The sequence below is a fragment of the Poeciliopsis prolifica genome, unplaced genomic scaffold (assembly GCF_027474105.1).
Source record: "Poeciliopsis prolifica strain line A6 unplaced genomic scaffold, Auburn_PproV2 SCAFFOLD007, whole genome shotgun sequence".
NCBI classification, from domain to species: Eukaryota; Metazoa; Chordata; class Actinopteri; order Cyprinodontiformes; family Poeciliidae; genus Poeciliopsis; species Poeciliopsis prolifica.
The window spans coordinates 467,095-484,285 of NW_026562382.1; the positions used below are offsets into that span (position 1 = coordinate 467,095).

The window sequence follows — 17,191 nt, forward strand, 5'->3', positions numbered from 1 at the left end:
CTGGTCCAATCAATGGAGAGGAAAAGTTATTGAGTGCAGAGGGCCTACATTCAAAGACTCTGTTCAGGCGGTCGATGACGTCAATGGGTGGTGTAAATGACGTCACCCACTGACGTCATTAACATTGAAGGATCCTTGAATTAGTATCCCAACTAAGGATGACGTCACCAGCGACCAGCTGAGCCAATCAGAAGCAGGTGACCGCCCACTGCCCATTAACTACAGAGATTGAATACTTAGTTGCTTTTTTCTTTTTAATTATTAAACACTTTGAACAATTTTACAAGATCACGTGTCATGCACTTAAGTAATAAAATCTTATAGGCTAAAGACACACACATCATTTTAAGACAATAACATCATAAAAAAATTGTTCAATAAAAATAAATGAATAAAATGTGGAATACTTTCCATTTTGGTAAAAGGAGAATTTAAGGTTCTCCACACATAAGGTCACATATAAAATACATACTTATATAATGTATAAGTTATTAATGACTTATTTTAACTGAGATGAGTCGCTTTGAAAATAATTCAACTTCAAGACTAAAAAGGAACCAACTAAGTATTCAAATGCTATAGTTAATGAGCAGTGGGCGGTCGCCTGCTCCTGATTGGCTCAGCTGTTCACTGGTCACGTTTTCCTTGAATGGAAAACTCCAACCCAGAATTAACGTCACCGATTGGCGTCATTGACCGCCTGAACAGAGTCTTTGAATGTAGACCCTCTGCGCTCATTTGGTCACTAACCATTTGCTTTGTCTTTCAGGTAAAAACTTAAAAAAACACTAAAAACCTTAAAGATAGGATAGGTTTTTAAACTTGTGTTTTTAAGGCAGCAATTGTACTCAAGTTTTTAAGTTTAACCACCCTAATTATTTTTACAGTGCAGAATCAACGTCACCGATTGGCGTCATTGACCGCCTGAACAGAGTCTTTGAATGTAGACCCTCTGCGCTCATTTGGTCACTAACCATTTGCTTTGTCTTTCAGGTAAAAACTTAAAAAAACACTAAAAACCTTAAAGATAGGATAGGTTATCCTTTCTTAAATGATCAAGCATCGATATGCAGGATCAACAGATCATGTTTAGTCCGGGTCTTTATTTACAGTCATGTATGTAAAGGAGGATGATATTTGCTCCCTTGACTCTGGTTCTGATCCGCTGCTCCCTAAACAACCGGACACTTTTTATACTTTTTCTTCTTCCTCCCAGCATCTAAACGTTGCTTTCTACTGCAGTATTTTTCAACCTTTTTTGAGCCTACACAGCAAAAAGTCCAGTGTTAATTTAACTCCCACAGAGTTGATTTTAACACTTTTTCAGTGCTTATATAGTCCACTCTCATCAAGAGTTAAATTAACACTTTCAATATAGTTAAAATTTTAACACTTTATCAGAGTTACTTATTTAACTCACAAAACAGGGTTAATTTAACACTGTGGGATATACTGGATAACACTGATCCAGGAACAAAAATGTACCACTTTATTAGTGTTGATTTAACACTTTCAAGTGTTATTTATTCCAAAAAAAGTTACTTTATGATTATGATTAATTATAATAATTAAGAAAAAAAAACTTGACACAAGTACATACATTTTGAACACTTTATTTTTGCAGCTGTGTTCCCAACATTTTAAATTGTGGTACAATGATCACACATTCATTAGAAATGCCATAAGAGTTTTGAATATCAAAAAAAATTTAAGTTCAGGGATTTTTACTAAATGCCTTTCTTCACTTTGAACAATTTTGAAAGCATGATGATGATCAAATGTGTCCGCTTGGATACAGTTTTTGACACATAAAAACAGGTCAACATTTTTTAGCCTGACTTACTCACAAGAGAGCCCAATGGACTGGTTTAGCAGCCTTGCTCTCACGTCCCTAACTCTGGGCGATTCCTTCATTTTGCCCACGTCAATGTTATACACTGTTGTCTGCAGAAATGTGTAGAAATTCATCAATGCAGCATCATAAGAGAAATTAAACACAAAATTAGATATATAGATATATAGATATATAAATATCTATGTCTAGACATAGATATCCACATCGATAGATTGACGTGGATAACTATGTCTTGATAGATATTCACGTCTATCGATCACATATCTCTTGACAGACAGATGACAGAAAGACGTGCATATCGATCTCTAGATATCTATCTATAGCTACATCTAATTTGTATTTGATGGGTATTGTCCACGTTCCCTGCAAAGGAAAATCATTCGTGACGCAATGACTGCTGAGGGCCTACATTCAAAGGCTCTGGTTCAGTCGATCAATGACGTCAATCTGTGACGTATGATGCGGGCTTCAAGTGTGCTATGGCAAGCCGTTTTCACATAAATTGCGTTCCCTCTGATTAACCGTAATTACTTTCTAGATTTCGAAAAATACATTTTGACTTGACAAAACTACATTTTGACTCCGGAATGATAATTTAAGATATCTGCATTTACATTCTGACTAGTAATAATAATTCAGGATATCTTCAATTACATTTTGACTGGTCAAAATTCCTTGCAAGATATCTCAAATGACGTCACTTGTTCTGTAACTTGACGAGACACGTAACCGGAATTACGATTTAAGATTTCTTGAACGTAATTATCACTGTCAAAATTACAATTTTAGATATCTGAATTCTGAATGAGGTGAAAGCCCCTTTGTGCTGTCCGAATAGTTGCCTGCAGAATTTTATATTTTCAGTAAATGCCACAAATAAATCTCACGTCATTTGGACTGGTTAGAATGTAATTATCTCAAATAGGTATTTTGTCCAGTCAAATTTTAATTAGAGATATCTTAAATTGCTAAAACGTCTGGTCATAAAACAATTTGAGATATCTGGAATGTAAGAGCAGTGAAACCGACTTTATATCAAAAAGGCTTGCCATACGCAGAAGGGCGACAGGTCTTTGACGTCAATCTGTGACGTATGATTAAGGAATGATCATCTGTGAAGCACAATGCATATCTGTGACCATCTTTGGACGTTGGATCTATAGGTCCTGCTAAATCTGTGTGGACCATTGCTAGTGGTTCTTTAGCTCTTGCATCTGGCTCCTTGTTAGTTTGAACAAATTTTCCTTTCGTGCAGACTTCACGATATGGCATTGGTTCACCTCTCCTTTAATTTCCATGCCATGCACAACATTTTCTAGCTTCAGTACATCTCTGTAATTGCAATGTCCAAGAATCTCACGCCAACCTTGTAAGTCATAACATTTTTTACACTGAGCTCCACATCCATTGTCCGTCGTTTGGAAGTAATGAAGAATGAAGAATGTTCTGTCGTTAGTCATTTCAACTTATGGTTTCATATTTAAGCAACAAATTATAAGCAATTGGGCTACTTTTCTAGCTTGCCAACCTAAGTTGGAAAAATACATAATTTCAAGTTGTGCTAACTTGTGTTTTTAAGGCAGCAATTGTACTCAAGTTTTTAAGTTTAACCACCCTAATTATTTTTACAGTGCAGAATCAACGTCACCGATTGGCGTCATTGACCGCCTGAACAGAGTCTTTGAATGTAGACCCTCTGCGCTCATTTGGTCACTAACCATTTGCTTTGTCTTTCAGGTAAAAACTTAAAAAAACACTAAAAACCTTAAAGATAGGATAGGTTATCCTTTCTTAAATGATCAAGCATCGATATGCAGGATCAACAGATCATGTTTAGTCCGGGTCTTTATTTACAGTCATGTATGTAAAGGAGGATGATATTTGCTCCCTTGACTCTGGTTCTGATCCGCTGCTCCCTAAACAACCGGACACTTTTATACTTTTTCTTCTTCCTCCCAGCATCTAAACGTTGCTTTCTACTGCAGTATTTTTCAACCTTTTTTGAGCCTACACAGCAAAAAGTCCAGTGTTAATTTAACTCCCACAGAGTTGATTTTAACACTTTTTCAGTGCTTATATAGTCCACTCTCATCAAGAGTTAAATTAACACTTTCAATATAGTTAAAATTTTAACACTTTATCAGAGTTACTTATTTAACTCACAAAACAGGGTTAATTTAACACTGTGGGATATACTGGATAACACTGATCCAGGAACAAAAATGTACCACTTTATTAGTGTTGATTTAACACTTTCAAGTGTTATTCATTCCAAAAAAGTTACTTTATGATTATGATTAATTATAATAATTATTAAGAAAAAAAACTTGACACAAGTACATACATTTTGAACACTTTATTTTTGCAGCTGTGTTTCCAACATTTTAAATTGTGGTACAATGATCACACATTCATTAGAAATGCCATAAGAGTTTTGAATATCAAAAGAAATTTAAGTTCAGGGATTTTTACTAAATGCCTTTCTTCACTTTGAACAATTTTGAAAGCATGATGATGATCAAATGTGTCCGCTTGGATACAGTTTTTGACACATAAAAACAGGTCAACATTTTTTAGCCTGACTTACTCACAAGAGAGCCCAATGGACTGGTTTAGCAGCCTTGCTCTCACGTCCCTAACTCTGGGCGATTCCTTCATTTTGCCCACGTCAATGTTATACACTGTTGTCTGCAGAAATGTGTAGAAATTCATCAATGCAGCATCATAAGAGAAATTAAACACAAAATGTGCTTTGAATAGCTCATCAAATGTTCCAAGAGAACTGTTTGTCTGGCATGGGATGAGGCACTTATCCATGACGATGTAGAAGCTGTCAATCTTGCTTTTCTGACGCCCAACAGCAAGGAGGTATGGCTGCAGACCCCGTTGACCCCGATGATGCTCCTCTAAACTGCAGCATGACTAAAATTAAAAAGATATACACCAAACATTAGAAACAAAACATACAGCTTTACGATACATGTGACATAAAAATTAATTTAAGTATGCCCAGACATCTTCAAAGCTGTCATTCAAACATCTGTATTTATGCATGTCTATAAAAGGAAATAGACAAATAATTTTGCATATTTTAAATTTCAATTACCTTATGAAAGACAACAAGTCTCTCTCTCTGCATCACTTGCACTGATTTTTGGAGACTTCTGTCCTTCTGGTTGCGGTGGAAGAAGATGTAAGAGAAGTAACAGCGAGGCCATTTCTTGGTCATAGCCTGAGGACAAATTTATAAAAGTTTTCAGCTATAATATCAGAACTTTATGAGTACTCTGAATAGTCAACTATCTTCAGATATATCTAGGTACTTACTAGATGTGTTAGTGAGGTCATCGCTTTGAAGACTTTCCGCTGACTGCACCAAACTTCTCAACTCAGGTGGAGAAGTGAAACGCTTAGCCTCCTTGATGACATTTGGTTTGAAGAACACATCCCACTTCTGCAGCAGTCTGGATGAGGTTTCTTCACTGAATAGGAGACGGGAGTCTTGATCAATCTTTAATAGCATGTAGAAATCAAACCATTATAACAATGTAAAAATCCACATTTAAAGACTTCAGTTGAACACTTACCAATCCTTTTGTGTCCAGGAACCCCGGGAATGTGGTCAGGATATCATTTCTTCCACTGGCATCTTTAATGAGCTTGTGATGGTGCTCAAAAGTCTCTCTCATCTTCTGAAAGATCACAGACCTGTCTGTGGTGTGGTTAAGCAGAGATATGGCCTCCTAAAAAAAAAGAACAAAAATTAAATGCAAAATTACAGTTTTGAGTCACAAAATAAAATTGATTGTAGAAAAAAACAAACAAACAAACAAACAAACAAAAAAAAAAACATTACATTGCCTTTTTTGGTGTATGGATCCTTGAGGGATGCGAAGAGTGTCACTATTCCAAAGCCATACTTGTCTCTGATTGCTTTTGTGGGGAGGTGCCTAACAGCAGATTTTAAATTGGTGATTAAACCTTTTTTTCAATTATTATACATAAATTAAATAGTGTAAAAACAAACATACCCTTGTTCATCAATCATGTGAGCCACCAGTATGTTCACCATTTGTCTTCTTGTGGCATCAGTTAGGGTTTCTGTAGTTTCATACTCCTGCAGAATTTCTTCACCACCAGACTTGCTTTGTAGGACACCTTCAACCAGCTATAAAATGAACAATAAAAAAAGAAAGAAAAAAAAAAAGGAAATATGCAATATGCAGATGACCAAAATACGACAAAACATGTCTGGACATACAAAACAGAATTTAGAGGCAGACAAAAAATATTGTTACATTTTTAGCAGACACTGAGTTATCAGGATTCTCAGTTTTTTGCTTCTTGCGTGGCATCTCATCCATTAGTATTGTTGATGTTGATGCATTTGAGTTGAAGCTTGAGTCAGAAGCAGATGACCATTCTGAGAACTCTGAAGAAAGAGACAATAGACATCAGTTACATTCTTTGGTAAAATCTGTATTTAATTTGCTTTGGTATCTCACCATCATAGCAGAAAACTGTCTGTACCACATTGCCTTGTCTAAGGAGGTCACTGAATATTTCTTCGTCAACTTCAGTATCTGTTGTATCTTTGTATGTAACTTTGGTATCAGGTGGCAGGCAAAATTGTTCAATGACTGAAAAAACAAGGCAAGATTTAGAGCCTAATTCTGTAATTAGCTGGATTTTTTAAAACTAAGTTACTTGATATTGATCATGTGATTAGCATAAAACATATTAATGAAAATACAATTTTTACTTACCACAAATGTGTAAAATATGTGTTAAATAGACATACATTGAAAAGAATAATGCCCATGACCCACACAGATGATAAATAAATAACAAACCTTTCTCATGAAACTGATTAAAGTCAAACAGCCCTTCGACCTCCTCCAACTTCACATACTTTTGCAGGTCACCAAACTTTACATGGATCAGCATTTTATTTCAGCATGGGATAAACCTAGACAAAGCAAAATAAGGTAAAGGTCAAGAGTTCACCTCACTGTAACTCTGCTATTGGTGTCACGTGACTTCGGCTCGTTGACGCTCCGCGGAAGCTAATAGTCGTTAGCTTACATTCACAAGGCCAAAATTATCATTTTAAACGGCAAAAACGTATAAGTATATTTTTACGAGTGTATGGTCTGACAAAATATGTTTTGTAAAAATTTTCCATTATAATAATATCAGGTGTAAGTGCTACTAGCTACCAGCTAACATGTTGTGTAAAACTGTTGCAAAATGGACATATTCAGCTGCTTTTCATTATGTGGTAATTAGTAGAAATAGTCAAATCACTCACTCTGTCAATGTAATAGTGCTGGACAAAATATTTAGTAAGTTGGACACTTACCGTGTAGAACAGGAGATGAAGAAAATGGAGCCGTGTTCAGATTGAAATCAAACTGAAGCAGAGGGGAGGAGCTTATTTATCTCCCAGCAGAGTTGATTCAACACCAACGCAATCAACTCTGCGAAATAACTCCAACACTGGGCATCAATTACATCGCTAAATGTTAAAAATACACTTACTGAGTTAAAATTAACTCTGACACGTTTAACCCTGAAATTTTAACACTCCAGTTTTTGCTGTGTAGGCACATTGTTTTCATTGAAAGAATCAAGAGGCACACCACCAGCCAAAAATCTAAACAAATGAAAATAATAATAAATAATAATAATAATAATATATGGTCGTTCTTATCAAAGTGTCTTGAATTTGAATTTGTATCATATTTTATATTAGATATTTCAATTTGCACTTAACATGTCTATGTTGCGTTTGTGTTTTCTTGATCTGCACTCATCATCACAATGAACCACACTTCTTTTCTTAGATAGCTGTGTTCTTTTATTTGTGGAACGGTCAGGCACAGAGAAAACTTTTCTTCGTCTAATTCTTTTTAGAACAGTGCTGCATATATATAAAATCTCGCTCTCACTGCCCCCAGTGGCCAACAACAGTACAACATGCACATAAACAGAATGACAGGATACAGAACATAAAGCTGTACCTTATGTAAGAGAGTTTATGTTGTAGAATCCCACTTGCTTTATATATTATCAGTGCAATGGGAAATAGCGCCTCCTCTCTGTGTGGCTGGTTATATGTTGCTGGCCTCTGTAATCAGTGGCAGTCTATGGAAGCTGCACGAGAGGTGAGTTTCATTCCTCAGCACACAGCACGGAAAAGTGTTAGAAAACATAAAGTATCATTCTTAAAAACTTACATCAATAGTGTGCAACTACTATTTATGATTTGTGTGCCTGGCATCAATTTTGCAATTTTAGTTTTGTTAATATTTTGTAAAACACTTTCTGTGCTAAGTTAAAGTCAACATGACGCTCTGTTGTAGTGTGCTGAGGGAAGCTGAACCATTGCATTGATTCCAACCCGATCTGTTCTCATTCAGGAAATAAACTGCCTGTTCACCCAGAACTCCTGGTCTTCATTAAAACATCTACACAACACAGAGTCGAGGGGTACTTGGGTCGGCCTGGTACAGTGGTGTGAAGCAGAACCCGGTTACACTTACAAAGGAAAATCAGTAAACATGAACATAACACAAGATAACTTAAAGACAGGTTAAGATGAGAACATTTTCCAACAGTCTACTTCAAAAGTGCGCCTGATCAGTGGCACAACAATTTAAATTTAAGACCACATTGTTCACACGACTAATTCTGACCACAAGCAATCTCTCAGCCAGAATATAGAAAATAATTCCTTTTCTGAGAGAAGCAATAATATTTAGAAAAGAAAAAGCTCACGGTATTTGCCTTCCGTTGATATTCACTCATGCTAAGTTCTTCATCTGGGTCTGAATTTAGCTTTTTTCTTTTCAAAACTTTTCCATCACTGTCATCACAGTCTTGCTTGGTACAATGCTCTCACCGCTTCCTGTCACATTCATGCATCACTAATTCTCTTATTTTAACGTACAGTGCTGTGTACCTACTGCCATCCTGTCATCAGGAAATTACATGATGACGCCGCTAGTCACTATACAACACAGACTCTCAGAAATGGCATATTATTTGCAGTCAATTTGTTTTCAAAAAATCGTTTTACACCAATTTAGTGAAATTGAATAATTTCCACGGGACACTAGTTGAAAAACACTGTTCTGCTGCAACGTGTAGATATGTATAAATATATATATTGAAAACATCATAGTAATTTTTTTATCCAGTCTTTGAATGTAGGTTATCTCCGATAATTTAGTCACTTTCTGTTTTCTTTCTCGTATCTATATTTGTATTTGCAATAAACTAAATATTCTACTATCGTATCTAATGCAGTTTATTAAATTGACCACTGCAGGAATTATGAACAGTCTTAAAATAAGCCGAAATAAATTTGACAACAATGTCAATATCACAGTCAAACTAAGAAAAAACGAACTCTGCCCAGATTTGAAAATATTTTACTTGGAATATAGAACCATAAATCCTTTTAATTTAAAAAAATACCGAAGCCAATTATTTTTAAAGTGTCGTTCGTTCAATCAAATTGAAAAGCTTGCAGTCGTCCATCTTCAAACTGATTACATTTTCTTATTAAGGGAGATTTATGTTTCCATAGAAAAATAATAATCTGTTGTTGGAATTAATTGCAGAAATGTGTATTCCTAATGTATGTGCAGTGTAGGTAAATCTGGAAATACTTTCCATTTTGGTGAAAATTATTCTACGCAGAATAGATAAATCTCTGCTATTACAGGCCCAACCTTTCCTAGGGGGCAGTAGAGAGCAACGTGTGGACGCTGCAGCGAGCAGAACCGATACGAGTTTGTTTCCAGAGTCCAGTGATCAAATATCATCCTCCTTTACATACATGACTGTAAATAATAATAATTTTCATTGATTCTTTCAATGAAAACAATGTGCCTAGGCTCAAAAAAGGTTGAAAAATACTGCAGTAGAAAGCAACGTTTAGATGCTGGGAGGAAGAAGAAAAAGTATAAAAGTGTCCGGTTGTTTAGGGAGCAGCGGATCAGAACCAGAGTCAAGGGCAAATATCATCCTCCTTTACATACATGACTGTAAATAAAGACCCGGACTAAACATGATCTGTTGATCCTGCATATCGATGCTTGATCATTTAAGAAAGGATAACCTATCCTATCTTTAAGGTTTTTAGTGTTTTTTAAGTTTTTACCTGAAAGACAAAGCAAATGGTTAGTGACCAAATGAGCGCAGAGGGTCTACATTCAAAGACTCTGTTCAGGCGGTCAATGACGCCAATCGGTGACGTTGATTCTGGGTTGGAGTTTTCCATTCAAGGAAAACGTGACCAGTGAACAGCTGAGCCAATCAGGAGCAGGCGACCGCCCACTGCTCATTAACTATAGCATTTGAATACTTAGTTGGTTCCTTTTTAGTCTTGAAGTTGAATTATTTTCAAAGTGACTCATCTCAGTTAAAATAAGTCATTAATAACTTATACATTATATAAGTATGTATTTTATATGTGACCGTATGTGTGGAGAACCTTAAATTCTCCTTTTACCAAAATGGAAAGTATTCCACATTTTATTCATTTATTTTTATTGAACAATTTTTTTATGATGTTATTGTCTTAAAATGATGTGTGTGTCTTTAGCCTGTAAGATTTTATTACTTAAGTGCATGACACGTGATCTTGTAAAATTGTTCAAAGTGTTTAATAATTAAAAAGAAAAAAAAAGCAACTAAGTATTCAATCGCTGTAGTTAATGAGCAGTAGGCGGTCACCTGCTTCTGATTGGCTCAGCTGGTCCTGGTGACGTCATCCTTAAATGGGATACTAATTCAAGTATCCTTCAATGTTAATGACGTCAGTGGGTGACGTCATTTACGTCACCCATTGACGTCATCGACCGCCTGAACAGAGTCTTTGAATGTAGGCCCTCTGCGCTCAATAACTTTTCCTCTCCATTGATTGGACCAGAAGCTCTCATCAGCCTCATCAGTGAGTTTCTTGTAAAAACTATGCAGTTCGCTTTAGCATTTTTACAAAACTGTACAAAAACTTCATTATAGTACAAAAGTGTTCATTATAGTATTTTTATAGTATTTAAATGTAAATTAGCTACCTACATTGCTAGTTCATATAATATATAGTTATAATACATAAAATACATACTTTTACTGCCAAAGTTTTAATTTATAGGTTTTATTTTGTATTATTTATACTTTTTAAGACTCTTATTTTGAAGGTTAAGGTAGGAAGTAGATGTAGAAGCGTCTGGTTACCAGGTTACCAGAGACGCTTGCGATATAACAGCATCGCGTTGGCAAGCAAATGAAGAAGCATGATTTAAGTGTAAGAATTTACTGAATGACCTCATTTCTACTCAAAAGGAAGGGTTAGCCAGCGAGGTATGTTTATATGTTTTACGTTATTTTTATATCGATATTGTATTCTTGACACCATCTCACTAAGTTTACGTGTTTTTAGTTCGACGGTGGTGTTGGTGTCAGGGAAACTGAAGCTGTAATAAGAACAACTTTAAAGAGTTTCATTAAAGCTGACTTCACACCAGCAGTGCGACGAACTCTTAATTGCCAAAAAGAAGAAGAGGTGGAAGTGATACATACTTATATATAAGTTATTAATGACTTATTTTAACTGAGATGAGTCACTTTGAAAATATTTCAACTTCAAGACTAAAAAGGAATCAACTAAGTATTCAAATGCGGGAGCGACAGAGAGTTTGCTTTCCGGGTGAGCGACGCTGACACGCGAGTGGACGACATCAAGAGGAGAGGTCTGATGGTGGACGCTGGTGCGACGTCGCATATAATCACCGACATCGGGAAGTTTCGGAAGCTTGATGAAAGTTTCCAGGCCGAGACGCACTGCGTGGAATTGGCTGATGGATCCAGGTGTTTTGGTGTTGCCAAGAAACGAGGAGACGCGTTAGGTCGACGTCTTAAAACAGTGCTGAGGAACAAATTGTACATCCCTTCATATCCGCAAGACATCTTCTCAGTGAAAGCTGCAACATCCAGCGGAGCAACGGTGATCTTCAAAGAAGAAAAGAACGTTCTTCTCAGAGACGATACCAAGTTCCCCATTCACGTAGGTAACACATTGTATTACTTCCAAACGACGGACAATGGATGTGGAGCTCAGTGTAAAAAAATGTTATGACTTACAAGGTTGGCGTGAGATTCTTGGACATTGCAATTACAGAGATGTACTGAAGCTAGAAAATGTTGTGCATGGCATGGAAATTAAAGGAGAGGTGAAAATGCCATATCGTGAAGTCTGCACGAAAGGAAAATTCAAACTAACAAGGAGCCAGATGCAAGAGCTAAAGAACCACTAGCAATGGTCCACACAGATTTAGCAGGACCTATAGATCCAACGTCCAAAGATGGTCACAGATATGCATTGTGCTTCACAGATGATCATTCCTTAATCATACGTCACAGATTGACGTCAAAGACCTGTCGCCCTTCTGCGTATGGCAAGCCTTTTTGATATAAAGTCGGTTTCACTGCTCTTACATTCCAGATATCTCAAATTGTTTTATGACCAGACGTTTTAGCAATTTAAGATATCTCTAATTAAAATTTGACTGGACAAAATACCTATTTGAGATAATTACATTCTAACCAGTCCAAATGACGTGAGATTTATTTGTGGCATTTACTGAAAATATAAAATTCTGCAGGCAACTATTCGGACAGCACAAAGGGGCTTTCACCTCATTCAGAATTCAGATATCTAAAATTGTAATTTTGACAGTGATAATTACGTTCAAGAAATCTTAAATCGTAATTCCGGTTACGTGTCTCGTCAAGTTACAGAACAAGTGACGTCATTTGAGATATCTTGCAAGGAATTTTGACCAGTCAAAATGTAATTGAAGATATCCTGAATTATTATTCTTACTAGTCAGAATGTAAATGCAGATATCTTAAAATTATCATTCCGGAGTCAAAATGTAGTTTTGTCAAGTCAAAATGTATTTTTCGAAATCTAGAAAGTAATTACGGTTAATCAGAGGGAACGCAATTTATGTGAAAACGGCTTGCCATAGCACACTTGAAGCCCGCATCATACGTCACAGATTGACGTCATTGATCGACTGAACCAGAGCCTTTGAATGTAGGCCCTCAGCAGTCATTGCGTCACGAATGATTTTCCTTTGCAGGGAACGTGGACAATACCCATCAAATACAAATTAGATAGCTATAGATAGATATCTAGAGATCGATATGCACGTCTTTCTGTCATCTGTCTGTCAAGAGATATGTGATCGATAGACGTGAATATCTATCAAGACATAGTTATCCACGTCAATCTATCGATGTGGATATCTATGTCTAGACATAGATATTTATATATCTATATATCTATATATCTAATTTGTAGAGACCCTGGAGGGAGAATCCGTCGCCGAGGACGCTGGAGGACCGAACGATGAGAAAATCGATGAGAAAACACACTGATAACAGAGGCCCATTGTGCAGAACATTTTATATCACGTTTAACTGTCTGGTCTACTCATGTAGGGGGGATGCATTTTAATTCTGAGCCTGCACAGCTTATTATTAGCCTACCGGTTTACGCTAAAAACCTCATAGCGTAGTTTATAGTAGTCAGCCACCAATTGTGCAAGTTCTCCCACTTAAAAAGATGAGAGAGGCCTGTAATTGTCATCATAGATATTCCTCAACTATGAGACAAAAGAAGAAAAAAAATTCAGATTGTCTGCTTTTTGTTATTTTTGGTTATTTTGATTTTTTCTTTTTTATAATCCATTTGTTAGTGTTATTTTGAAACAATAATCCTGTGTATATCTTAGTCGTCTAATCATCCCTTTATGATGATGTCTGGTATCACACACAGATATTAGTAAGAGAAACTGCATCTCATGTTGGCGTATTAGTCAGGCTCCCATTGTGTCTGTTATGAATTGAAAACTGTAACCAACTAGTTTAACTTACGAATAGATAAGTTGAGAAAACTTAGATTTCAATGTTGAAGTTACAGTTAGTCTATCTTTTAAGTTCAAAAAGGAGGATAATGAGCACAAACAACCATATCAAGAATAATGAACAGACTGTTTTTAGTGTTTTTTTAAGTTTTTTACCTGAAACACAAAGCAAATGGTTAGTGACCAAATGAGCGCAGAGGGTCTACATCAAAGACTCTGTTCAGGCGGTCAATGACGCCAATCGGTGACGTTGATTCTGCACTGTAAAAATAATTAGGGTGGTTAAACTTAAAAACTTGAGTACAATTGCTGCCTTAAAAACACAAGTTAGCACAACTTGAAATTATGTATTTTTCCAACTTAGGTTGGCAAGCTAGAAAAGTAGCCCAATTGCTTATAATTTGTTGCTTAAATATGAAACCATAAGTTGAAATGACTAACGACAGAACATTCTTCATTCTCAAAAAATTGAGAACTCTTGTCAAGTGAAATTTTGTTAAAGTAATAAAAAATTATATATACTCTCATTTCAAAGTTAAACTGACTAACTACATTCATACCAATTCCTTTTTTGAGTTAATTTAACTTAAGATTTTAAGGCAGCAATTGTACTTAAAATTGCAATTTAAGTAAACTAACATTTCCAACTATTGTTAACTCCCTCCACTAATAATGCCAAGTTAACAGTTTCCTAAAAATAATTACACCTAATACACTTTCATTTCAAATATTACACTTTTATTTTTATCTTGCTCTTGAAACAGTGGCAATTCAACCAGCTTCCTCTCTCAGAAAACAGTCAAACAGTACAAAACGATCATTGTTTTAACAAACTCACAAAGAGAGAGGTTTTTCCACAAATTCAGCATGATGCTGAAATTGTGGAAAAACCTCTTTTTATAGGAATTTAACATGTCTACTTCAAAAGTGCGCCTGATCAGTGGCACAACAATTTATATTTAAGACCACATTGTTCACACGACTAATTCTTCCAACTTGAATGTGGTTCTAAAAAAAAAAAAAAACTAACCTGCATATATATATGTGTGGTGGGACCGGTGTGGTTCAATAGAACTATTTTTAAGACAAAATTGTAATAATTTATCCCCAAAAAGTTATCTTCAAGGCACACAGGCCGCTACATATGAGGCTTGAGACAATCTCACTAATTTCAATAATTTTATTTATTACATCAGTTCATGCTAATCAATAAAATACATTAAGTTAAAACCACTCACATTAAATAAATAACAGTGACGGCTCAAGTCAAGGGTGGCAGTGCAGTTCAGGGTAGTGACCTAAATAAAAGAAACACAGCAAACAAAACCACAAAACTAAAGAAAATTGTGCAACAAATCAAAAGAGCACCACCACCCGGAAAGTCCACCACCAACACCACCATTTTTTCTTTTTAATTATTAAACACTTTGAACCATTTTACAAGATCACGTGTCGTGCACTTAAGTAATAAAATCTTACAGGCTAAAGACACACACATCATTTTAAGACAATAACATCATAAAAAAAATGTTCAATAAAAATAAATGAATAAAATGTGGAATACTTTCCATTTTGGTAAAAGGAGAATTTAAGGTTCTCCACACATAAGGTCACATATAAAATACATATTTATGTGATGAAGACGCTGTGAAGGACTTATAATAACTAAGATGAGTCACTTTGAAAATATTTCAACTTCAAGACTAAAAAGGAACCAACTAAGTGTTCAAATGCTATAGTTAATGAGCAGTGGGCGGTCGCCTGCTCCTGATTGGCTCAGCTGTTCACTGGTCACGTTTTCCTTGAATGGAAAACTCCAACCCAGAATCAACGTCACCGATTGGCGTCATTGACCGCCTGAACAGAGTCTTGAATGTAGACCCTCTGCGCTCATTTGGTCACTAACCATTGCTTTGTCTTTCAGGTAAAAACTTAAAAAACACTAAAAACCTTAAAGATAGGATAGGTTATCCTTTCTTAAATGATCAAGCATCGATATGCAGGATCAACAGATCATGTTTAGTCCGGGTCTTTATTACAGTCATGTATGTAAAGGAGGATGATATTTGATCACTGGACTCTGGAAACAAACTCGTATCGGTTCTGCTCGCTGCAGCGTCCACACGTTGCTCTCTACTGCCCCCTAGAAAGGTTGGGCCTGTAATAGCAGAGATTTATCTATTCTGCGTAGAATATTTTTCACCAAAATGGAAAGTATTTCCAGATTTACCTACACTGCACATGCATTAGGAATACACATTTCTGCAATTTCCAACAACTGGATTATTATTTTTCTATGGAAACATAAATCTCACTTAATAAAAAAATGTAATGTAATCAGTTTGAAGATGGACGACTGCAAGCTTGAAAACACGAAGCCTATTAGAGACTTAATGGACTTTAAGATCGGTTTACCTTTTCTTAAGTTTACAAGCTATGCACTGTTCAGGGGAAATGTCGGGTCATGAAAGGCCCGTTAGACCCCCGATGACAAGGGGGTCTGTGTCATGTGATTATGGTCACATGACACATGGGATGGGAAATAAGCTTCCATATCTATGTATGGAAGCTTATGTGAAAATATAGCTTATGGTACACACACATATATATATATATATATATATATATATATATATATTATATATATATATATATATATATATATATATATATATATATATATATATCGTGTTCGTGGAGGTGATCTCTGTGCAGCGCACACTCTCGTTTGTCCACAGTCGGCTGCTCAACACTCCAACGCCGCTCACTCCTCGGCGTGCCACGCCCCCTTCCGTTCAGGTCCAAATCAAAGAAAACACAGTAGAGCGCCAGCATCCCCGCACCAGAACTCCGTCGGAAGACGTCCTCACTGCCAGTACTCTGCAGGATCGGTTCAATCCGAATGGAACTTTTACTTACAGCGCGCCTGATCCTCTGTACTGGGCCGTTTTCCAACTTCCGATGTTATATGCCGGATCAGCGGGTTCCGTCTGCCCCTCACAGCGTGTTTGTTTCCGTGGCTGCAGAACCAGTCCTCCTCCTCTTCCCAGCCAGGCTCCTTTTATTGGGCTCTACTCAACCTCTGCCGACACCTGTCCGGGTGGCCAATTAGCGCGCCCCGCCTCGCGAGACAACCACCTTCAGTCCATGGTGTTTGAATTGTCAAAGGGAAAAGAAAAAAGAAAAGCAAAAAACCCAAACAAAATCTAACCAAACAAAAATGAAAGAATAATTAACAATTAAAAAAATCATCATTCCCTATTCAACATATTTATATGTCTGTGTGTAGAAATATTTAAATTTTGTGAATGCCATTTTTACACTTTCTGTCACTCAAGGTGGAGAAAATGTGAAAAATTGAACACTAAGTGATCATTTCTTCAACCATGAATCC

At 36.3% G+C, this 17,191-nt stretch overlaps 1 protein-coding gene across 1 annotated transcript; it reads right to left on the reverse strand.

Annotated features, from left to right (window-relative positions):
• Positions 1-4,986: 4,986 nt before the first annotated feature.
• On the reverse strand, positions 4,987-6,966 carry LOC129361169 (uncharacterized; the record flags this gene model as incomplete). The annotated part of the gene is made up of 8 exons (XM_055031905.1): positions 6,709-6,966; positions 6,361-6,495; positions 6,154-6,287; positions 5,887-6,023; positions 5,712-5,805; positions 5,443-5,598; positions 5,183-5,366; positions 4,987-5,087 (listed from the first exon to the last, which is right to left on the reverse strand). Coding segments are annotated over exons 1-8 (1,035 nt in total), but the record flags the coding sequence as incomplete, so codon positions are not given.
• Between the last annotated feature and the right edge of the window lie 10,225 nt (positions 6,967-17,191).